This window comes from Enhydra lutris, unplaced genomic scaffold (assembly GCF_002288905.1).
Source record: "Enhydra lutris kenyoni isolate GAN:26980312 unplaced genomic scaffold, ASM228890v2 scaffoldscaffold77, whole genome shotgun sequence".
Taxonomy (NCBI): Eukaryota; Metazoa; Chordata; class Mammalia; order Carnivora; family Mustelidae; genus Enhydra; species Enhydra lutris.
The window spans coordinates 3662325-3686596 of record NW_019154161.1 but is presented as its reverse complement, the minus strand read 5'-3'; the positions used below and the strand labels follow the sequence as shown (position 1 = coordinate 3686596).

General features: G+C 55.6%; 1 protein-coding gene across 5 annotated transcripts in view; it reads right to left on the bottom strand.

The window, feature by feature from the left end:
• The window catches only part of LOC111160665 (DNA ligase 1), a 30562-nt gene extending 12807 nt beyond the window's left edge, over positions 1-17755 (bottom strand). Inside the window, exons 1-15 of one of the 5 annotated variants that reach the window (XM_022523924.1) lie at positions 17594-17647; positions 15984-16073; positions 15341-15476; positions 13442-13568; positions 10605-10700; positions 10321-10323; positions 8948-9049; positions 7954-8073; positions 7712-7787; positions 4999-5079; positions 4730-4786; positions 1987-2159; positions 1408-1574; positions 990-1066; positions 52-143 (exon numbers count right to left, since the gene is read on the bottom strand). In XM_022523924.1, the coding sequence (XP_022379632.1) occupies positions 52-143; positions 990-1066; positions 1408-1574; positions 1987-2159; positions 4730-4786; positions 4999-5079; positions 7712-7787; positions 7954-8073; positions 8948-9049; positions 10321-10323; positions 10605-10700; positions 13442-13568; positions 15341-15476; positions 15984-16073; positions 17594-17610 (1414 nt within the window). In that variant the 5' untranslated portion in view covers positions 17611-17647. Of the gene's footprint in view, positions 1-51; positions 144-989; positions 1067-1407; positions 1575-1986; positions 2160-4729; positions 4787-4998; positions 5080-7711; positions 7788-7953; positions 8074-8947; positions 9050-10320; positions 10324-10604; positions 10701-13441; positions 13569-15340; positions 15477-15983; positions 16074-17593 lie in introns of all 5 variants that reach the window. The other 4 variants (XM_022523923.1, XM_022523927.1, XM_022523925.1 and 1 more) reach the window with 4 other exon arrangements.
• Between the last annotated feature and the right edge of the window lie 6517 nt (positions 17756-24272).

Here is a 24272-nt window from a genome sequence, read left to right as displayed (position 1 = left end):
CTACCCGGTTGACTCCGGTGCTGGGTGCGGAGACAGACCGCGGGGCCTCACCTTGGCCAGGGGGCGTGAGGCTCACGGCCTGGGCGAGGGCGGCCAGCACCGACTGCTCTGCTAGCCCGAGGCGCAGCCGTCCGCTCAGGGCTCTGGGGAGACAGCAGGAGAGGGGGAGTGGGCTCATGGCCACCCTCCCTGTCTTGCCCTCCATGCCCTGCCCCTGCCTCCTCCCGTCTCCCCCACCTCAACTCTCTGTAACCCTCTCCTCGAAACCTGAACCACCTTCAGGGCCAGAAGGGACCCGAGGGATCACACAGTCCCAGTGAGCAGACGAGGAAACGGAGGCCAGTCCCGAACGGCCGTGGCCGCCGGCCTTCCCTAAGCAGTACCAGGGATCCCGTGGTGTCTTTGCCTTTCAGTGGGCCTCTGGGGAAATTCAGTGAGGCTCGGGGCAGGCGAGCCAGGACACAGAGGGCTGCGAAGCAGGACGGGGCCTCCCCGGAGGGGCCCAGAGTGTGCTACTCAACAGCCTGTCCCCCACACAGGCCTGGCTCTGAGGCACTGCCCTTCAGCGCGAGGCATACCGTCCCCCGGCCTCCGTCTCCCCGTCTGTAGACCCAGCTGAGGGTGACGGGGCTGAGGGTGACGGGGCCTGCCTGGCAGCACCTCGGGGAGGAACCACACCCGGCTGGGGGCCCCGAGAAACGCTCTGTGATGGGGGCGACCCACGGTTTCATTTCCACCTGCACGGCCACCGCCGGGCCCCAGTCCTGTCCTGCTTCTGCTGAGGCCAGGCAGGCAACGCTCATCAACCCCGGCACTACTTGGCCACGAGCCCCAGGCCTTGAGGAGGGGAGCTGCCCAGGGAAAGGGACCCGGTGTTCCCAGTCCAGACCCTCAGGGCCCAGTGTGAGGGCGGTTGGGGTCCCAGTGGGATTACCACAGCTGGTCTTTCCCTCCCGCCGTCGCTCCCAGCCTCCCAGGCCCACAGCTACCTGGCGATGTATCGGGCTTCTGAGTGGCGGCAGGCGACAAATAGGCCTTTGATGACGTCCATCTTCTTGGCTGTGGACTGAAGGCCGGTGGAGCAGTCAGTGGCTGGGGCGAAGGGAGGGGCCCACACCTCCTCCTGGCTGGCCCCCCAGAATAGGCCCTGGCTGTTTCCCGACTCCTACTTCCCAGCCCACCTCCCTCCCGCCCTCAAGCAAGCACGTACTGTCCGGCGTGGGGTCACGTGGCAGCTGCGGAGCAGGTGCCGGGATTGTGGCAGGAGACCCCCGGCCCCACAAGCAGGCCCGAAGCGACCCAGCCCCAGAGAGCGTGACCGGAAGCCCCCCGCCACACGCATGCCTCCGGGCCGCCCAGGGGAAGGGCAGAGGGTCTGGGTGCAGAGGGCCAGCCTGCCCCACTCACAGCGCTGCCGGCCAGCCGCGCGATGTCTCGGAACTTGGCGAAGACTCCGGCGGTGGTGAGAGCGGGCGGGGGCAGCACGAGTCTCTGGGTGCTGCGGCTGCTCTCCGCCACCAGCCCCACGTCGCCCTTCTCGGCTGCTTCGGCCCTGACAGACTCCAGCTGCCGCCCTGGGGGTGGAGGGAACCCGTGGTAAGGGCGACGCACAGGGCCGGATGTCTGTCTCGGGTCCTCTCTGCTCACACCCGGCTTGGCCCCCGCTCGTGGTCTCCCCACATCTCCCCTTGGCCCTCCAGGCTCTGCCATGTCCCTGGGCCCTGGCCTTCGTCCTAGTGCCCTCACCCCGCTCCCTCTGCAGCCCATCTTCCCAGCCCCTCCCCCCCCACCCTGCCCCATGCCACCCAGCCTCCAACACCTGGAACAGTGCCCCACGCTCCCCCCACCAGACCTGTCTATCCGGTCGGCCCTTCTCCCCACCTTCAGAGCTCCCGCCGTGTCTCTCACCTCCTCCTTCACCTCTGCACCCTCTTCCTTGGAGCCCCCGTCCCCAACGCTGGAACAGCCACCACACCCCCTGCTTACCCGTGGCCTGGGCCACTGCCTTGAGGAGGACGCCGTCACCAACGCCAAGCTCCAGGCCCTGCTGGGGCGGCCCGAGGCGGTTGAGGCTGAGGTAGAGGATGGGGAGGAGGTCTGGAGGGGACAGGGCCACCACAGAACGCAGCAAGTTGCTCAGCGTCTCTACCATCCGGAGCCTGGGGGGGAAGGGGGGCAGAGGTGTGACCTCCTGGCATTCTGGCGTCAAAGCTGGGGGCAAGAAGAAAGGACCCCGGGGAAGGAGAAGAGGAGGAGCTCCAGTCCAGGCCCAGGGGGTACCACGGGTGCTGGGGACAGGGTGAGCCCATTCCATGCTTACGGCCAAGATAGGGACAGCCATCCAGAGGAGCAGCGGCTGCTGGGGGGGGGGGGCCCTTTGGAGATGCCAGACGGGGGGGGGGGAGGAGGGTGCTTACTGAACACTCCCGGCCCCGCCACAAGGGAAATACTGATGTTACCCCCACTTTACAGAGGAAGCAGCTGAGGCCCAGAGAGATCACGTAACTCGGCCAAGGCCACAGAGCCAGTGAGAACCAGGCTGAGACGTGAGCTGAGGCCGTCTGCCCGAGGACCCGTGCTTCCTACCCCTGCACCGGCTGCCGGCTCAAAGAGTAAAACCCCGTTTCTGCGTGGCTCGTGGCCTCTGTGCAAAGGTCTGCGTTTGCGGCTGAGAAGACCTCACTGGAAAGGGAAGCTAAGTCTCCCTTACAGAAGCAGCCCAGTGAACACACGGGGGAGGCACGAGAGAGAGAAACGCAAAGCAGCGCGGGGCAGACACCACGCACGTGACTTACGGGCAGACCAACGGCATGACCCAGACGGAGGGCCGCCAGAGCCCCAGGACAGGACCTTACTTGAAAAGAGGGGCTTAGCAGGTGTAACTGAGGTCAGGGTTAAGATGAGATCATCACAGATGGGTGGGCCCTCAATCCAGCAAAAGTGTCCATATAAAACCCACAAGAAGACACACAGAGAAAAAGAGCCTGTGGAATCAGAGGCAGGGACTGGAGTGACGTTGGCCACAGGCACGGATGCCCGCGGCCACCATCAGCTGGGGGAGGCACGGGTCAGGTTTCCCCCGAGAGCCTCCAGGAAGAACCAGCCCTGCCCACCCCTTGATCTTGGCCTTCTGGCCTCCTGAACCTCGAGAGGACACGTGTCTGTTGTTTTCAGTCCCCAAGCGATGGCGATCTGTTTCGCCGGCCCAAGGACACTCCTATGGATGCTAAAACCAGCGGTGCGAGTCTGAGGAGAAATGGGGTCGTTGCACAGGCGCAAAGGGAAGCCCCCAGGACACCTGCTCACTGCAAAGGGGAAGGCAGCAAGTGTGGAGCGGAGGCGCCGGCAGATGGCCCCGGAGCCGCATAACCAGCAATCAGACTGGTGGCCGCAGGGAGGACCCGCTGCGGGTAGGTGTCAGGGTCCGGGGCAGGTCCTGGCCCAGCAAGGACAATGCAAAAGGGGAAACTGGCAAAACCCAAGTGAAGTCTGGATGTCACTTCACAGTGCGCTGACGCTAACGTCCTGGTCTCGGCCACGGCCACGGCCACGTGCTGGCAGAAGGGGCTGGCGCCAGGGGCCGCTGGCGCAGGGTACAGGGTGACTGGTGATGCTGTGTCTGCAGTTTTTCTCTAAGTTTCAAACTATTTCAAGAAGATTAAAAAAAAATTATAAAACCCCCCAACTGGGGCATCTGGAGTTTGGACAGTCACCCATGGTTCTGAACTCAGGGACATTGGACAGTAGTGTCTCTGGCTGCCGAACAGCCAACTGTGCTACTCTTTGCTCCATGGGTCTCGGTGCAATCTCAAGACGGACGAGTTGCACGTGTTTCTTGAAGAGACCAAAGCTCAGAGAGGTCAGGCCACCGGCCCACAGTCACACAGCCAGGAGGCAGTGGAACTGGGCCCACTCCCAGACCCATGTGCCCACCCCGGGCAGGGCTCGGGCTAACCAGGCCCTCCCACTGCCGCAGCCCACAGGTCTGGCGCTTGAGGCCCTTCCCGCACCCTCTGTGGCCTGCAATTCCACTGTGGGGCTTCCGTCCCGGAGGACATTCCTCCCATGTTCGCAGAGACACACGTGCGCGAGAACAAAGTGCTGGGAAGAGCCTAAATGCTCCACTCATGTCTGAGAAGTGAAAGAGGAAGGAATCCCACGGAACCAGATTAAAAGGGCCAAGACCTACTTAGACCAACGTGGAAGGATCTTTTGGAAACAAGGCTGATGCGCAGGTAGGAACCAAAATGGCGGGGGAGGGACCTGATGATACTGACTAGAACCTGGGACTGAGAGCCAGGGGGCTGGGTACTAGGGGCCTGGAGAAGGGGGAGGGCCGGGGCCGGGCAGCCCGGTGCGCCAGCGGCCTGACTAGCACTCGCCGGGACTGGGGTTCCCACTAGAATCCAGACCCAGACCTCCTCACACTGATGGCAAGACGGTCAGCGAGGCTACGGTTACTTCTCCCTGCCCAGGGGAGATTAAGTTCTTGCCATCAGGAGGAGGCGGCTTCCCCACCCCGGAACCTGGGCTCACGTCCACGCCTCCTTCTGACCCACAGAAAGAGACAGAAGTGCGGCCCTCCGGGCCGGTGGCCCACGAGGCCCTGCAGACACTCCAGGGGAGCAGGCGGGAAGGTGAAGCGGAAAGGGCAGAGGCAGAAGGGACCGAGCAGCGCGAGCCACCGCCCCACCTGCCCCTGCCCGCCCAGGTGGGCCTGATGAGTTACCGAGCAGAAACTTCCTCAATCTTCTCAAAGGTCCGGGCCACAGCCAGGTAAGGAACCCTGGGGAAGGAAAAGAGACACAGGGCGGCATGTACAACCCGTGCCATCCATCTGTCTGTCCACCTGCCTCCCCCCACCGCTGGGGTGGCTGCCTGTGTCCCCAGAATGGGAACTTGAGAGGTCTGACGGCTTCCTCCAATGGAGGCCTCTGGGGAGATGTGCCTGGTGACAGGGAGAGGCGGAGGGACTGCTGGGGGCGGGGGGAGCCTCACTTCTGGCCTGGCTTCCAGCACGCGTCGTCAATGGGATGGTAGCTGTTCTTGGCAGGATTGTAGCTGGGGGGGTCCGGGGGTCTGTGGAGGCAACAGGGAGATTAGAGAAGAGGGTCAAAGAGAAGCCATTCCTCCAGCTAGTGTTTTCTGAGCACCTACTATGTGCCAGACACTGCTCTAGGCATGAGGGCACAAAAGGGAATGAAAACAAAGTCCGCGAATCTAGAGCTCACATTCTAGCCAGGGAGTAGGGGGAAAAAAACCCCAAAACATAGAAACGAATAATTTTAATATCAAAAAATTTTCCAAAACCACAATAAAAACACGCTGGGGGAAGGCAGGATGGCAGGTACCGCTTCTGAGAAAAAGGCTGGAGAAGGAGACATTTAGGCAGAATGACATGAGAAGTGAGCAGAGTGGGTATCAGGTTGAAGAGCACTCCCAGCAGGGGAAACAGCAAGTGCAAAGGCCCTGAGGCAGAGACGCACATGATGTGTTTGAGGAACGGGAAAGGGGTTGGTATGGATGAAATGGAGCAACACGATCTGCTTGGTTTCTGGGGGCCATTCTAAGAGGCCAGAGACCTCTTCGGGCCTCCCACCCAAGCCCTCCCTCCCTCTCTCCTGATGGAAAGGCAAGAACAGCAGAAGGGTGCAGTCCCGAGATGTCTCGAAGTGCCAGGCACTGTGCTCAGGGCACCTGCCTGTTAGCTCCCAGCTACACCAGGGACTCTTCTAACCCTGTTTCCCAGGCAAGTGCTTGAGGAGCTCACACACAGCTAGCAAGCAGCACGGCCCTGGAGACAGTATGCTGAACCTCTCGCTACCACGATCGCCCCTGGAAATGCCTCACGCCAGCCCTGCCAGGGGCCCTGCACTGTAGCCCCTGCAGTCTGATGCCTCTGGGCTCACATCCCCACACCGTCACTGAGCAGCCGTGTCACCCCAAGGGAGCACCCTCCTCTCTCCGAGCCACACTGTCGCCCTCTGTCCAATGCAGCTCCCGGGAGTCCCTACCACCATGTGAAATCAGGAGGGTGCCAGAAGACACGATGGAGGGCGTTCCCCCTCCTTGGAGCACTCTGTGGGGAGCCTTTTCAAAACAACACGGACTCCCCAGCCTCAGGCCTGTAGCTATGCAGGGGAGGCCCAGGAGGATCGGAGAAGCCTCAGGAGGTTTTCAGGCTCTTAAAGCTGATCCCGACACACAGACTATGGGTGGCCGAGCTGGACCCAGTGTGCAGGGCTGCGCATGGGGAGCTGGACACATTCAGCCTTTCCCAAGTGGTAGCCGTCCTGGCGAGCCCGCTGTTATTACGAGACACCAGAGTACTGTGGTTAAGGAATTCCGCAGTGAGGGGGGCGCCTGGGTGGCTCAGGGGGTTGGGCGTCTGCCTTTGGCTCAGGTCATGATCTCAGCGTCCTAGGATCGAGTCCTGCGTCGGGCTCCCTGCTCAGTGGGGAGTCTTCTTCCTCCCCTTCTCTCCCCACTGCTTGTTCTTGCTCTCTCTTACCCAAATAAAATAATTAATTAATTAATTAATTCCACAACCAGGAATCTCAACGGGGGTGCACTCCTCCTTTGGGCCGTAAGTGAGGCACTAATAGTAAATTCATAACAACACTAACAACAGCAGTGGCTACAACTTGCTGAACTTGACCATGGCCAGACCCTAGTCGAATGTTTCGAACCCTCAGGAGGAAACTGGCCCAGAAAGGCTATGTCACTTCCCTGAGGTCACACAGCCGGCGTGGGCAGAGCTGGGCTTTCTAACCACCCAGAGTACCATCCTGCTCCAACGCCTCACCCTTCCCATTTGTGAAATGGGGAGACTGGCAGAATCTACACACAGTGGTGCTGGGGGGATTCAAAGCGTCAGGATAGAGAAGGCACGCCGCCCGGTGCCTGGCCCACAGTTAAGAGTGGATCAAAGGTGTGCTTTCTGTCACCAGAATGTCCCCATTTCTGAGGTGAAGAGGCTGGAGGTCCTGAAGGTGTGTCGGTCTCCTTTAGGCAGCCGTCAGAGAGGGACAAGTGATTGGGCTGGGAATGGGCTAAGAGAAATGGCCACCAAATTCCACAAAATAAAAAGCAAGACAGAAAGCTTAGCGTGTAGCAGGACGCTGGTTTTGTCAGAGAAGCTTAGTCGTAGACACGTAAGCACAGGCACATCCCTGGAGGCAAGATGGGGCAGAAGCCAGGGAAAGCCCAGACCCAGGATTCAGGGGGACCCGAGTCCCAGGCCCGGCCCTGCCCCACCGCCTCCCTGTGTGACCCGGGGAAGCCAACCTAACCCCTCGGGGTCAATTATTCCAATGTCCGTAAAATGGCTAAAGTGCCCTCTCCTCTTCCTCCACAGGAGTAGGGCAGAGGGGAAGTAACACAGCCTAAAAGAAACCATCCCGTATGCAACGCACAGTCGGTGTTCGAGAAAAGGAGCTGACCGTTCGTAGAGTGACGTCACATGCTGACACAGCGCCTTTCGGTCTCCCCAGTAATGCCTCAACTGGGGCACAGAAATGACACTAAGAATGCCCAAAACACCGGCATTGTTATAATCAACCGTAATCGCCGACGGTTCGAGCTGCAAGAATTTCGGGTGCTCATTGGTCTCCTTGTAAGGGGAATCAAATCAGCAGAATCTGGACCCGCCGCGGGCCTCCCCTTAGCGCCCCCCCCCGCCCCCCCACCTCGACAGCCGACACGGACTCACCCCTTGGCCTCCTCCTGTCTTGGAGTGCCAGGTCCCTCTTCTTTCCCTTCTTTCTTGGTTGCCGGTTTCCGGGGGGCTGGGAATGAAGTCAGGCAACTGTGGGTCCCCCTCCTGAGAGCCCCCACCGGCCGTGAAACCAGGAGTCCGGGGTCGGACCTTCCACGGGGCGGGGTGCGCTCTGGGGAAAGGCCCGCCTGCCTCCTCCCCGCGCGGCCGGGAGCCGAGGGGCGGCAGACACTCACCGAAGAAGCTGCTGACCGTCTTGGGAGCTCTGGGGGGCGGCCTGGCCGGGTCCTCCTCCCGAGCCTCGGGCTTCCCGGCCACCTCAGGCTCCGAGGCGCTGTCCGGCAGGGACTCTGCCGCTAAAACGAGAGACGTCGGTTGGGGATGCCAACTTTCACCCCGGGACTTCGCTGGCCACCCACAGCATTCTGACTCCACGGACGGAAAACACCCTCGGTTCCACCCTTTTCCTTTCTGTGCGTAAGTGCTGAGCCCCTTGGGTCTGATGCCTTTCCATCAGCAGTAACAGAGTTCTCCCTAGCGTCCGGCCTGAGACCGGAGACTTAACGGACAGCGGTTTAAAAAGAAATCCCCGCATGAGCTCAGTGGGAAGAAAATGTTCCCACTTCTGCTGCAGTTGGCCGTGTCCTCAAAATGTCCCCACGGGGCTGTGTCGCGCACGGGAGGCTCCCAGACACTTGGCTGGAGCTGGCACCTCAAAAACCCCATAGCTCCGCTGGGCTAACTTCATCAACTACCCCTCGGTTAGTAACGTTTAGTACCCGTGATTTCTCGAAGATACAAGTATTTTGTTGAGGGATGACTGGCTCTTCTTTCCCGTGTGCATGGGGGGAGGGGTGGGGCATGGATTTTAGCCATAAAAACAACGATGGCAATAAAACCTCTGATTCCCTTAGAATTTGCATTTTAACAACATTTTTGAGCCTTACTTAAAATTAACTGGCCTCGGGGAGGCACCTGTGTGTGGCTTAGTCGGTTAAGCGTCCGCCTTTGGCTCAGGTTGTGATCCCAGGGTCCTGGTCCTGGGATCGAGTCCCGCATAGGGCTCCCTGCTCAACGGAGAATCTGCTTCTCCCTCTGCCCCTCACCAAGATTGTGCTCTCTCTCTCTCTCAAATAAATAAAAATATTTTAAAAAAGAAAATAAACTGGCCTTGTAAGATATCCGACCCGAAACCAGAGAGCCGGGGCCACCGGGGGACTGGAAACTCACAGGTCTCTGGATGCTCAGGGGACGTCACGGGCTGGTCCTCTTCCTCTGCTTCTTTCTCTTGGCTCACTTCAGGCTCTGTGAGGCTTTCTGGTGGGGTCTCAGCTTTGGATAACAGAAAAGTCACATGGCAAAAAAAGAATTATTCTGACCCCCAGGGACATTTCAACTCCCGAGACGTCCTGCCCCCATTTGCTCCTGTGCCCATCAAGCATGTCTGTAAAGCGACAGGAGGCGTGAGCCCGCTCCTGCCCAGCCCCAGGCACGGCGGGGCGTCCACGGAATCCACACCCCGGGCATGAGCGCCAGGGCAGCCAGAGACAGTCACAACCAGCCAGTGCCTTCTTTTTTTTTTTTTTTTAAATTTTTTTTATTTGACAGACAGATCACAAGTAGGCACAGAGGCAGAGAGAGAGAGGAGGAAGCAGGCTCCCCGCTGAGCGGAAAGCCCAATGTGGGGCTCGATCCCAGGACCCTGAGATCATGACCTGAGCCAAAGGCAGAGGCTTAACCCACTGAGCCACCCAGGTGCCCCAGCCAGTGTCTTCTTACCAACGTCTAAAATTATTCACCGCAAGACACGACTGGGAAGAGTTCTAAATGTACATGATAACTTGATGTAGGTAAAAATGAAAAATGTTTTAAACTGGAAAAAAAAAACCCCAGACTTCTAGGACAACAATACGCTGTGTAAGCGAACTTGTGAAAAACCAAGCAGCTACCTGCCCTCCCACGGCCCCAGACACTGACACTGGCTAAAAATGCACAATTTACAGTAAGGGTGGATACGGACTAAAAGACGGGGAGCCTAACAAGGGGCTTTTAGTAAACAAACACTAGCATAAGTCAAGGCTGCACACGGGCCCCACGGGACCAGTGGTTGTTTCCTGTTCCAAGGGACACTGGTGACACCTGCTGGTCACGGCGGGAACTACTAGCTCGAGGTCTTCCAGATTTCAGCGTCCTGAGCCCCCAATGGCCTTGCAGCTCCTGCCCTCACCTGTCCACAAGGCTGGGCTTCCTTCCCGTGGCTGCACAAAAACCAGTGTGAACGGGGAACAGGGGATTCCAAAGTTTGGGCAATTGTGCGGAGAGCAGGACACATCCTCAGTTAGAAACTCACTGTGATTCTTTTAAGGATGAAACAAAGAACAGTACTTTTCCTTTCACTGGACAAGTGCCTTTTTCTCAAATGCCCAAGTTTCTAGAACATCAACAGTCGTCCGGACATAGCTACTTAATGAATGGAACCATTGAGGTGCTGGCCCGGGGGGCCGTCAACAATTTACTTAGACACTAAGGGTGCTATTGCAAGGCTGGGGATCTCTGCCTCCTGGTCATGTTTCTAAGAACAAAGAAGTCGTGGAGAAGAAAACATTCTCCATCAACAGAAACAGAAAAACAGAGGGTAAAAATGGGAAACCACCTATGAATAAATCCTAAATTAAAGTGGCCCAAATGATTGCATTTCAAAACGCTCTCATAACCCAAATGCCTGTGTTGGTGTGTGGGCTTCTGACGGACACATCCGGATTCAGGGACACAGACATCAGACTGGGGATCCTCACAGCCTGGACTCTGGGAGAGGCCCCCACATTTCCAGATTCCCCACCGCGCACCCTCCAACTCTCTCTCGCCCTCCCTCCTCCTGGTGCCTCACCTCCTTTCTCCTTCTTCCTCTTGGCCTCTCTGTCCTCGTCCTTGGCCTGCTCCTCCAGGACATCCTGTATTGTCCGCTTAGGAAGCTGCTTCCGAGCTGGGAAGACAAAGGGCTCAGCGTGATTGACCTTGTGGGGCCCATCTACTCCCCAACCCCGTCCCAATGAGCTCAGGCCTCTATGATGGGGCCCCTGAGAAGGCTGCAGGACCCTCTCCCCTCCTGCCCCAGGCACGCTTCATCCTTCAAGCTCTGTTGCTTCCTGGCTGTGTGACCCTGAGCAATTTACTTAATCTCTCTGTGCCTCCATCTCCCGAGTGCACAGAATGGAAACAATCCCCAAGTGTAAGTGATGCTAGGACATGTTCGGCCCAGCACGGAGCCGACTCTAGCAGCTGCTCTTGGGGCCCCATCAGCACCCCTGGGATCTGCCATCAGCGTGTGTCTCCAATGGCTCTTCCAGGGCCTCAGAAGTCCACATGCAGTAGGGAAGCAACAGGCCCTGACAGGGGCCCTTGTTCATGACGGATGGGACCTGGCACATAAACGCAGTAGCCGCCCTGAACGTCCGTCTTCTGCCGGCCGTGTCCCCTTCCCCGAATCATTCACCGTCGTGCTCTCTGCACCCCCCAAAGACATGCCATGTGTCTGAGGCTTGTTTTGGAGCTCCAGAGGGTGCTTCTAGAGGCCTCTAAGCAAGGTGCTCACGCATGGTGAGGAACTCACTGAGGCTATGGCTTTTTTATTGTCACCAGTCCCCTTGCCCCTGGCCTCCTGGACCTGGTAGCTCCCTTGCACGGTCACAGAGGGGTCTACTATCAGCTGCCGCTGGCACTGTCCCCCCTTACTCAGAAAGCCGGCCATGTTTCCCCACCCCCCCCATTCCAGAAGCAAGTCTTCTGCTGCTGTGCAACCTCACCTCTCTCCAGCTGACCTTCTAACTCTTCCCACACCTGGCAATACTGCATTCCCAGCACGGCTGAAGTCCTGCTGTTCCCAAATGTAACTCTGGGCCCTGGCGCTTGCTGTTTGGGGGTCCTCCACACCAGAGTGCAGAAGTCCTTTCCTCTAAAAAATTCCCTGACACCCCCTGCCCCCAGGACCAACCTCAGGGTCAGCCCTGAGCTTCTGGCACACCCTGAGCCACTTAGCTATTTCACGATGAGGCCCTCCCCCCATTCTGCAGCCTTCCTGTGGCACCCCAGTACCCCCAGGGCGAAACCTGGGCTCCTGGCCTAGCACGCGAGGCCCTGTGGGGGCCAGCCCCACCCTCTGTGCCGCCACACTGTCCTCAAACTCACCCTGCTCCCCAAACTGCACTCGATCCCCCAGAAAGAGGCCAGCATGTGCCACCCCGAGTGTCACGTGGCTCAGCTCTGCGGGCTGCCCATGGCTGCCCGGCTTCCCCCGCAGCCCTGCCTCGGCACGACCCCACCTTCCATGGCTCGGCTCAGGTGTTACCCGCTCTGTGCTCCTACAGTGCTAAGCCCCGTGACCCCTTGAGACTCCTTTTCTTCTTTTTTGTAATCCCAAAAAACTTATTTTAAGTTTTTTATGCAAGTGTAATTCACGTACCATCTCTTAGTTTCAGCTGCGTTACATATATATATTTTTTAAGATTTTAAGTAATCTCTCTGCCCAACGTGGGGCTCGAACTCACAACCCCGAGATCAAGAGCTGTGTGCTCTTCTGACAGAGCCTGCCGGGCGCCCCCAGTTGTGCTGTTTCTCATACTAGCGCCACCCCATGGAAACAGACGGTGAGCCACAGACCTGATCCTAAACTTGCCAGGAGCGATACTGAGAAAAGCAAAAAATCCAGATACGCTTTGTTTTAATAACACAGTTTATATAACCCAATGTATCCAAAAACACTGTAACTCCAACGTATTGTGTTTTCAATGTTAAAATAACGAACGCTCTCTTCTCCGTGCTGTCTTCGAAGCCCAAGGTACCATCAGCACATCTCAACTGGGCGCTAAGTTTTTCTCAAAGACAGCGGATCTGTGTTTGGATTTCACAGAATTTAAAGCCGAAGAAGATTTACGCACCCAAGTCATTCTAAACGTGCCTGAGAGCCCTCGCTGATTCAATCCGGCATCGCTTGCACACTTAACGAAAATGCTGCAGCACTGAACATTCGGTCCCTCGGCCGCACCTGCCACATCTGTCACCGAGCATCACGTGAGGGTCTCTCACTGGTGCCTCCCCACCCCGTATGAAACACTCCCGATCCCTCGGGGGGATCCCTCGGGGGACAGAGGTGCCATTCCTCAGGCTGGCTTTCCATGGACCTTCTCCAGTGTCCCCGCTGGGGGTCCCCAACCTACTGCGCTAAGCACCAACACACCAAGCCATCAGTGCCCTGAAGGGCCTTCTCGATGTCTACTTCCTTCTGCCGTTAACCCTCTTCCTTGTCCTTCAGGGCTCGGCTGGGTGAATCTCTCTTCTGCAAGTCTCCCTCTTCACTGTGCTCCCAGAGTGAGCCGCGCTGCCTCCCTCATGGCCCGTACTCGTGGTTACAATAACCAACACTTCCTGAGCACTCGCTATGGGCTGGGCCCAGGTCCAAGTAACTTCCGCATATTTCCTCTTAATCTCTGCATGATAAATGCTGTCATTATTACCATCCCTGTTTTACAGATAAAGTAATGAAGCTTTGCTTTGACTTCTGAGAAGGTAAGTCATTTACCCAAGGTCACACAGTCAGTGGATGGAGAAGCCACGCTCTCAACCACAGCGCCAAGATCGGAGCTGTCACGAGGCTGGCCGCCTGGTGCAGAAATCCTTGCAGGGACAAAGACAGGCAAGGGAAGGGGGCGGGGGCCTGTGTGTCCTCACCTGTCCGCCGCTTCGGGATCCCTGCTGGGGAGATGTCCACAGGAGAGGTGCTGGAGAGGGAAGGGCTGCTCTCGGGAAATGTGACAGGGCTGGGAGGGGAGACTTGTGGAGAGCCCGGGGCAGGCTTCTGGAAAGCAAGAAAAAGCAATTCTAGAGTGAGGGGAGGAAGGAGTAGCTACCTCCTTGTCCTTTTCCAGTTGGGGTAGAGAGTTCCCTGTCCTAGTTCAGGGCTCCTCTTCTCTTAACCCGGGCCTTAGCCTCCTTCCCCTCCTGTGGAATTTCGTGGCACCAGACTGTCCCCATCATGGACAATAACAACTCTCTTTTTTTCTAAAGTAACAGAACTTTTGATTTTTAGCTAAACATATAATGGCCCAACTAAAAACCACATTTCACCGCCTCCCCTGTAGCTAGGTACGGCCCAGAGCCTAAGAACCACACTTCCCAGCCTCCCTTGCAGCTAGGCGTGGCCAGGAGCCTTCTACACAGTGCAATACAAGGGATAAGGGTGTACACTTCCCGTGGAATGCCTCGCTCTTCTCACTGGCTGAAAATGGACATTCGCTTGGACAAAGGCATCTAGGATAAAAGTAATGGCACAGAAGGAGCCTGCGTCTCTGACACTGAGAGACTGCCATGCTAATCCTAGACTTTTTGTGCTCATTAGAAGGAGAAATAAATTCCTACCTTGTTTAAGCCCATTATTTGTATGTTAGTTTCAATGCCTAACTCATCTTACAGGGTCCTCTGCCCGTTATTAAGTGACAGTCCCTCAGCTCCACGCCTACCCCGTCCACTCCCCCTCATGAGGCTGGGACTCCGCAAACCCCTTTCCCGTTCTGGAAGAAAGCTCCAGGGCAGGCAGCACCACCACAGGGCATGAGAGGGGCCTGCTTCAGGAGGATCTGATTTACAGCATTTCCAACACTCACGGGGCCCGCGACGTGATGCCCCATGGATGCCGTCGCTCGTCGCCCAGCGCCTGTCACAAAGATCTAACCAGGCCCTCAGGCACCACCTGGAAGCTCAGAGAGCCCAGCAGGCACCAGCTGGCATCTGAAGGTCTCACTGTCAGGTCCACAGCTCCCGGGGTGGCAGCTGCCCCCCACAGCTGCCACCTCCATGACGCCTTCCAGTTTTCTTTTGCTCCTGCAGTGACCCGCTTGAGAACTGCATGCCTAGTTGGTAATTCTCTGTCTTAAACTCTCTCTGCTCAAATCACTCATGTGGTTTCTCTCTATTTGGACCCTGATGGGTGGAGGCCCCAAAGGGATGTTGGGAAGGCTGCTCAGGACCCAAAGCCACCTCTGTCCCTCTCCTGCTCAAAACTATTCCACACATCCCTAGCGGCCACAGGGAAAAGTCCAACCTCCTAAAGATGGCCCCTTCTTGTCCCTGGAACCCGTGAATATATTCGGTTACACGGCAAAGGGCAATTAAGGCTGCAGAGAGAATTAAGGTCACCAATCGGCTGCCCACTGGGCGACTTTGGAGCAAGGGAAGAAGCGAGCCAATGTCTCTGGAAAAGGTGAAAAGCCCTCTGACAACAGGAGAGATGGGATGGGTCTCTGAGCCCTAATTCTGGCTCATGCATTGTTCTCAGATCCACAGGTGGACTCTTCCTGCTCACAGTCACCCCAAACGGTAGGTGCTCCACGGGGGCATATGGTACAGGTGAGGCGGCTGAAGCCTGAGGGCAGGAACCTGCCCCAGGCCACGGGGGCGCAGGTGGAGCAGAACCGTGCAGACCAGGCCGTCCATCTGCTCCAGGGCATGGCCGCTCAACTCGTCCACCTCCTGGGGCATGAGCGCCCGAGCAGCTGGACTACACTCCGCGTCAAAGGCTGCTGGGAACGATGGCTTCTTCCGGTCACGGTGGGCAGGCTTGTGGGGACCTACCTGGCCTTTGGAGGGTGTGAGGGCCTCGTCCTCCTCCTCCCCTTCACTGCCCAGGACCCGGGCCACCTTCCGCCCCGGCCTCTTCACTGGAGAATCGCTCTCAGGCACCTCTCCATTCCGCTCCTTCAGTGCCACCCTGGAAGGTGGGAAAATGGGGGTGCTCTGGCAGGTAGAGAGGGGGTCCTTCCCAAATGTTCCAGCCCTTCCACTAGGTCCCATTCCTTTCCTTTCAAGCATCCCATGAGCTTTTTCTAGGCGCTCCTTGGCATACACTCTTAATCGTCCATCCACAGCTCGAGACTATCCTTCCCAGCCTCCCCTGGAGCTGGGAACAGCCTTGTGATGGGTCCTGACAGAGACAATGGAAGGGATAGGACTAATGCATGCACCTTGCTCCTGAATGCCTGCCCACGGTTGTCTTAATCCCGGAACTTGCACTTGCCAACTCGCTTTGACAAGGCCGAGGCCCTGGATGCAGTTGTGCCTGAAGCTGGATCTATGCCTTTCGATGTCCCAATTACTGAAGTCAAAAAATTCCCTTGAGGACTCCAAGACATTCTGAGCTGGGTTTGACACGCTTAGAGCCAAGGGAGTCCTGACTTATAAAGGAACAAGTTCACCATGTCCTTGTCCCATTACGTACTTTGGAGGCGGCTCCGTCTCTCTGACGCTGTTGGAGGTCTCCTTCTCTGGCTTTTTCACTTTGCCCTCCTTCTTGGGGTAGAAAAATGACCTGGAGGAGCACAGAAGGAGACGAAAATGGGAACGATAACTGCACGAAGAATCAGGTAAGTGCTTCTGATGTGCCAAAGCCTCTCTGCACTGGGGAGTCGGTGGAGACAAAGACAGCAAGTCCCCACCCTCAAGGGGTTGACTCCATAGAAGAGGCAGCTGTTAAATAACTAAACAGAAAAGGTCAGGAGGTGCAAAGTGCACTAGAAAAAATCATTAAAGCAAGGTATTGTCCCTCCGTTTGAGACTGGCTGGCCCAAGCGCTGGCTTCCAGAGAACTGAGCACTGACGAGGGACCACAGAGGGTAAGGTGGAGAGGCCTCACCCACACTCTCCTGACCCGGGGATGTTCTGCACCCCTACTATGCGGGGATGAGAGGCTACCTTGCTTCGCTGCCTGTGACCCCCCCCTAGTTATGAGAACAACATCAGACATATTGGAGGACCGTCTGCAGGTATCCTGACAAACGGAGTCTGAGAAACTGTCACCCGGAACCACCAGAGGGAACCGAGGGGGCACGATAACTAAATGCAACACAGTACTCCAAGCCGGGTCCTGGGAACAGAGAACAGCATTAGAAGGTACACTGAGATCGGAATAAAGTGTGGAGTGTGGTTAACAGGAACGCAACAAAGCTGGTCCCTCACTGTGACCAATAGGCCACGAGACGTCAACGGTGGAAGCCGGGTGCCAGGTTCCAGGAATGGGCCCTATTATTGCTACAACTTTTCTGTACGTTTAAAACCGGTCCAAAATTAATACATAACGAGTGGTCAGTCAGTCAAATCAACCGATCAAGCCCAGCCCAGCCCAGCCAGGGGCAAAAAAGCCATGGAAGGCACCATCAGCCCAGGACAGACTATGCCCAGACTCGTCATCACGTGAGAAAAACGCAGCCTGTGATCTGTGACCTCCCAGATCTCGGCTGGGGCAAAGAGGGGGGTGTCGGTGTCCGGTCTAGAATCCATCCCCTCCTTCTAGGAGCAGCCCCTCCACCATCCTATCTGGACACCCTCTCGAATTCCAAAGCCCGAGGTCATTCATTCTGGAAGGTTTCAACTACACAAGCCATGTAACCGCCTGTCTGGTTCTCCTGAAGCCGGCTTGCAGGACAGGCTTTCCCACTCTGGACACCACTGATGGTTCAGGCCAGATCATTCTTCGTTGTAGGGGGCTGTCAGCAGCGACCACGCCCAGCCCCTATGCTCATCACAAGGCCCCTTCTCCCCCTAGTTGTGACAACTAAGAACGTCTCCAGACACAGCTGGCTGTCCCCTGGGCAGGGGGATCAAACCACCAACTGTGAACCACTGGGTCAGTGTTTCTGAACCTCCAGCTAAAACCCTCCGGTCGCACCACACGTCCTCCCGATTCCATGCCCCGCGCTCTGCACTGCTCGGCTTCCGGAAATTCCGATTTGCAGACTAACTTGTGTTCTTCCAAGAAAAGGCACAGAAACAGAGAAACAGAGATCGCAGCGCTTGTGAGACAGTGGGGTGGGGGCGCGGGTGGGTTCTCACATGATACTTCGCTGCATGATGGGCCAGAATTCTCCCTTCCCCTCTCCTCCTCCTCTTCTCCAGCCTCTGCTCCTGAAACAGAAACCCAGATCCTTCGTGAGACTACTGGTTGAGCACAGACCAAACCACGTAACCCTCCTTCTTTCAGAGAGAAAAAGAAAGAAAAAAAAATCCACAAAATCAGAAACATGAGTCTCCTCACTGACAAGAAACTCCCATTTTCGGGGCGCCTGGGTGGCTCAGTGGGTTAAGCCTCTGCCTACAGCTCAGGTCATGATCCCAGGGTCGTGGGATCGAGCCCCGCATCGGGCTCTCTGCTCGGCGGGGAGCCTGCTTCCCCCCTCTCTCTGCCTGCCTCTCTGCCTACCTGTGATCTCTGTCAAATAAATAAATAAAATCTTAAAAAAAAAAACAAAACAAACCTCCCATTTTCATGGACCAAACTGATTTGCTGCCGAGATTTATGAGTGAAGAGAAAGTCCCAAGTCAGAGCAAGATAAGAAGCCTCCTTGATCATACGAAGCCTGCTTCTCATCTAATAGGAAGGCACCATGAAGGCCTACAGGTATATTTTTTTTTCCAGTTTTGTTTGAGGTTTTTTGGGGAGGAGTTAAGTTTTAAGATTAGCAAAAAACTGGGGCACCTGGGTGGCTCAGTCGGTTAAGCGTCTGCCTTTGGCTCAGGTCAAGATCCCAGGGTCCTGGGATGGAGCCCCGCGGTGGGCTCCCTGCTCAGTGGGGAACCTGCTTCTCCTTCTCTCTCTGCCACTGCTCCCCCACTTGTGTGCACACACGCGCGTGCGCTCTCTCTCTCTCTCTCTCTGTAAAAATAAATAAATAAATCTTGTCAAAAAAAAAAGATCAATAAAAAACTGTTTTTAGGTGATTACATAATATCCTCAAATAACTCTGAAACATGGCAGTCCATTAAATTATACCCACTGGTGTATACAGACCAGCTGCTGAGCAGTTTCTAAGGGATGTTCTTACCAGAAACGAGGAGCAAAAACATCACGCAGATCTCAGAGAGTTACGTACTGTACGATTCCATTTATGGAACGTTCTCTAAGTGACAAAACTTAGGATGGAGAAGAGATTGGGGGTGGTCAGAGCTTAGGGACAAAAGATGGGGGGGTGGTCAGCTATAATGGGGCAGCACAGCGAGAGCATTTGTGGGGACAGAACTGTTCCATATCCTGACTGCGGTGATGGTTACACAGATCTATACATGGGTTCAAACCGTGCACGCGTGTGTGCACACACACACACAGCTTAACCAGCTCTGTAATCTAGCTCAGGGCCCAGCTTCCTGGTTTTGATACTGGACTACGGTTATATAAAATGTCACCACTGGGGGAAGATAGGTGTGTACTATTTTTATAACTTCCAGTAAGTCTATGTAATCTTTTCAAAATAAAAAGTAAAAAAAAAAAAAAAAGTAGAATGAAGACATTCTCTATGTATGTCCTGCTACAGAAAGACGTTCTAGGTATTTTAAGTCACATTTTATTTTTTTATTATTATTTTTTTTTTTTTTAAAGATTTTATTTATTTATTTGACAGAGAGAGATCACAAGTAGAGAGGCAGGCAGAGAGAAAGGGGGAAGCAGGCTCCCTACTGAGCAGAGAGAACCTGATGCGGGGCTCGATCCCAGGACCCTGAGATCATGACCTGAGCTGAAGGCAGAGGCTTTAACCCACTGAGCCACCCAGGCGCCCCTTAAGTCACATTTTAAACAGTAAAAATAAATAAAAAAAGGAGGCAGAACAGTGGACATAATATGCTACTGATTTCGTAAGACAGGAGAAAATAGAAACCGATCTATTCTTTGGTCCTGCTTTTGTTTGCCAAACAGAAACTCTGGAAGGATAGTCAGGAAGCCAACAGAAGTGGTTGGGGGGCACATTAGGTGACTGGGAGTAGGGGTGTGAACGAGACCAGTCACCGCATAGCTCTGTCCCGATTTTATTTTAAACTCTGCATATTTCCTATCCCTTCTATTAAAACAAACAGTAAATCCAGACCCCACATAACTGTTCAAATTTTATGATCCAGCCTCCTACCCCCTTCCTCCAGGCTCCCTCTGGGGAGTGCCCTCCCTGACCCCCAGCAGCCAGTCCCCTCCTGTCCAGATCTGAGCACTGGATGGATGTCTAGAAGCCTCCCCTGGGCACCTGCTAGAAGAAGCTCCATTTCCTGACCTCCTGGGGCAGTTAACTAGTACTTCTCACACATGTTGTGCTGACCCTGTGCTCTCCTGATGACGTCACAGTTCATCTTTCCAATCAGACTGGGAGCTCCGGAGCTAGGGGGCCAGGCCTATTCCCTCCCATCTCCTCCAAAAGTTATTTCCCAGACTTCAGACATCCTCCATAACTGCCTTTGAAATTTCAACAGTATCTCTGTAAAACCTGGATATTTTTTTTTCACTTAATATTTTTTCTGTAAAAAAAAAAAATCAACTTTATTAACTGGGGGGCTCCCTAGGAACCAGGCTTTATGTGAATTAATTCCCACAAAATCTACAATTCGTTATTATCCTGATTTTACGAAGGAGGCAAAGGAAGCAGAGAGGTCAAGTGATTTGCTCAAGGCCACACAGCCTAATGGGTTGTGAAGCCAGGATCTGAAGACAGCTGGTGAGGATGGGAACAATGGGAAGTCTCACACTTTTCTGGTGGGAATTCAACATGGTATGGGCACTTCTGGAGAAACCTGGCAGTTTCTCGGACGATTAAGTATACGCTTACCATATGACCCAGCTACCCCACTCAGAGAACTCTTATATGCACACAAACCCCTGTAAGCCAATGTTTTTAGCCATGGATCTGTTTATCGTCACCAAAAATGATCCAAACGTCCTCCCACGGGGAATGGACGAACCAACTATGGTACAGCATACAATGCTTTTACTTGCCGAACAGTATCCCACTGTAGGATGAACTAAATTAAGCTAATTTACACTCGCAGGGCAATAAAAAGGAGTGGTCGGGTGCACTGCAGGAAGACAGAGGGACGGATGGCTGCAGGTGTACCTAGGGAAGGGAAGCCTGAGAATCACTTTTTGGAGTGAGGAAACTGTGCAGTATCTTGATGGCAGTGGTGTTCACATAATTCTACACATTTCAAAATGGACAGAACCGTAGAGCGAAAAGAGTAAATTCACTTAATTTGTTTATATTTAATTTTTTTTATTAAAAAAAACAAAAAACTGAGTGCCTGGGTGGCTTAGTTGGTTAAGCATCTGCCTTCGGCTCAGGTCATGATCTCAGGGTCCTGGGATTGACTCTTGCGTCGGGCTCCCTGCTCAGTGGGGTGTCTGCTTCTCCCTTTACCTCTGCCCCTCCACCTCCCCCTACTTGTATGCTCTCTCTCAAATAAATAAATAAAATCTTTTGAAACAAAACCAAAAACCCTTGGATTGTTGATTGACCTGATTCGCCTCTTTTCTCAAACCCCAAATTCACTGACCCATGAATCCCAAGGGCGCTGCCTCCCAAAGACCACCCACTGCCAACCACCCCTCAGCATCCCACTGCTCTGGCATCCCAATGCTCAGAGCGCAGGTTGGGCCGCCCCCATGCCCAGCCGGCTATGCTAACCCTCACTCTCTTCCTTCCCTACAGTTAGCATAACTAGACCTGCCAAATTAGAATTTGTGTCACTCTCTAGAGTAGTGCTTCTAACACAATTTTCTGTGTGATCGAAACCTTCTGTACCTGTGGAGTCCAAGGAGGTCACTCTATCCATATGTGGCCTCAAGCATTTGAAATGCAGCTAGTGCCACAGGGGAGCCGAGATTTTCATCTGTTTCTAATGAGCTTAAATTTAAGTCCCTATGTGGGGCTAGCTGTGACTCTGTTTGCAGTGCGCGGCTAAAATGAGGAGTTCCATAAATATAAGGATTTTGTCCATTTTGTTCAGTGATATGGCCACAGGACTTAAAACGGTGCCTGGTATTGAATGCATTGGCCCATACGTATGCCTTTATTTAAAAATCAGGGTAACAGAGGCGCTTGGGGGGCAAAGTTGGTTGAGCTTCCAACTCTTGGTTTTGGCTCAGGTCATGATCTCAGGGTCGTGAGATCGAGCCCCATGTCGGGCTCCCCACTGGGTGTGGAGCCTGCTTGGGACTCTCTCTCCCCTTCTCCCTCTGCTCCTCCCCTGTTCCAAATAAATAAATAAATCTTTTTTTAAAAATCAGGATAACAAAAACATCATTGCTAACGAGTTTAAGGTTCATAAGCAGGATCTTTCAAAACCTGCAGGCCATGTGACAAGGAGCATGATATCAAAGGGTCTTTATTTTTTTTTTAAGATTTATTCATTTGAGAGAGAGAGGAAGAGCACAAGCAGGGGGAAAGGCAGCGGGAGGGGGAGGAGCAGACTCCCCAGCAAGCTGAGAGCCCGACATGGGGCTCGATCCCAGGACCTGGAGATCAAGACCTGAGCCAAAGGCAGATGTCCAAACATTTGAGCCACCCAGACACCCCCAAAGGGTCTTTAAACAGCTTGAGGATCAAAAGGCTTATCTTTTTCTTCTTGTTAATAAAAGCTCACATTTCCTAACCTGTCTGTTCCCCTGACCAACGTCCACCCATGGGAAGTATTTTACACCATTCCCCTAAGTATGCTACTCTCATCCCCCGAAGCTCAGAACAGCTCAGCAGCCCCCAAAAGGCAATGAGGTAGTTGGGACAGGGGAAGGAAAGCGACAGGGCCACACAGTCAGCCAATGGTGGATACCAGAAACACAGAGTGCCAGTTCTAAGAACCACCTGGGATTACATGTAAAATATTCTAGCCCACTCCCAGGCCTAGTGAATCAGAAGCGCTGGGAATAGAAGGGGGATCTGCAGGCTTAACAAGCTCCTAGAGATCCTAAGATAAGGTGAAATTAGGAGGTTTTACTTAGACTGCACTGGCCTTTCTGTTATGCCTCCCTGAGGCTAACAGGTCAGAGATTCAAACAGGATGAAATGGGTTTGGAGGACTAGAAGCGATGTGTTCTTAATCCCATGTCCCGCTGTCTCTCCTCAATGATTCCCTTCGGCTTTCAGATGCCAGCCTCCCTTTCTAATTGCTTATCTCTTCTCCCAGCCAAGTGCACCCTGCCCCACCCCTTGTCTTACCTTACCTTTCAAGCCTCCCCCTCACCTAAGGACATCAATATCCTTCTCTCTCCGCTCCCCAAGCTCCTATGGCCCTCCCTCCACCCTTTAGGAGAACAATAAACCCAGACCTTTGAGTTACTCTCTCCAAGGCCCCCTCCCTTCCCAGGCCTTGGCCTTCCAACTGTGTGGTTCAACCCTACCTCTGCTCCTCCCCCCTCATCAGGCATCCAAAAGCCAAACATCTCCCTATACAAAAGGGTCCCCACATTTCCAAAGACATAAACCTGGACCAGACCTCTGACCTCTCTCTGCCCCACCTCTGTCCAGCGGGATCCTCCCCCGACACGGTCTAAACCCCACCCCACTTCTCCCCATCCATGAACCTTTTCCCGGCCACGCCTCCTAGCGTCTGGCCCCGCCCACTAGCAAATTTGGCCCCCACCCCTTTTCAGGAGGGCCAGTCTCCCCGACCACCCAATTTCCAATGGCCCCGCCCACGGAGTCTTCCCCCCCCACCGGATCCCCGCCCCTCGAGCTACGGTGACCACGCCCCCCGCAGTAGCCCCGCCTCCCGGGCCTCTTTTCAAACCCCTTCGAGTCCTACAGACTCCGGCCCTCTCTACCCTCTACCTGGCCCTCTCCCTCCGGTGGACCCCCCCCACAATGCCCTGCAGCGAGCTGCTGCCGGCGCTCTCCCTTCCCCGCCGCGCTCTCGGCCGCCTGAGCGTACCCCACGCCCGCTCCTCGGCAGCCGACCGACCCGGCGGAGCCGCAGGCCCGGAGCGTACGACAGGCGCGCACCCCCCCAGGTTTCCCACCCCCGCGTCGGCGGCCTCACCTGCCTCTCGCCGGCCCCGCGCGCCGCTGTCCTGCGCGTCACACCCGGAACCCCTCGGCGCCCGACTGCAGCCCTCAATTCGCGCCACGGAATTCGCGCGCAGACTTTGGCGGGCGGGGACGGTATGGGGGGCGGGGCCCGGGAGTCGTCAGCGCCGCTGCTGCCTCTCGGAGGACGCTGGGAGTTGTAGTCTCCCCGGCCGGAGGCTACTAGGAAAGGGGTGAAGCAGGGTGAGCCCTCCCGCAGAGCACGATGGGAAACGGTCCGTGCCTTCCCTCCCTCTGGGTGGGCGGGTGTTGCTGCGGGGCCGAGAAGTGACTGGCGGGGAAAGAGGGAGATTCAATGGAAGCCGCTGCGCGAGGCACGGCGGGAAGAGAGGCGGGAGGCCGCGCGGGGCATCCCGGGAGCAAGGGCCGGGCCTGGCCTCGGCGCTGAGCATTGTGGGAGGTGGACGCCGCTCCGGGGCGGGTAGGTGAGTGGGGAGGGGCGGGAAGGGTGCACATCTGGGGGAGGGGAGAGGCACAGCTGGGTGGGACAGCGGAGATGGGAGGGCCCGCGGCCAGAGGGGCTGGGAGGACTTGGGGAGGGGGAAGCGGGTTGGGAGGGGCTGCGCGAGGTGGGGGGGAGGCGCAGCTGGACGTGGGGGAGCATCTGGGGTGATGAAGCCCATCTGAGGACGAAGGGCCATGTCTAGGACCAGAATGCACATCTGGAGAGTACAATAGCT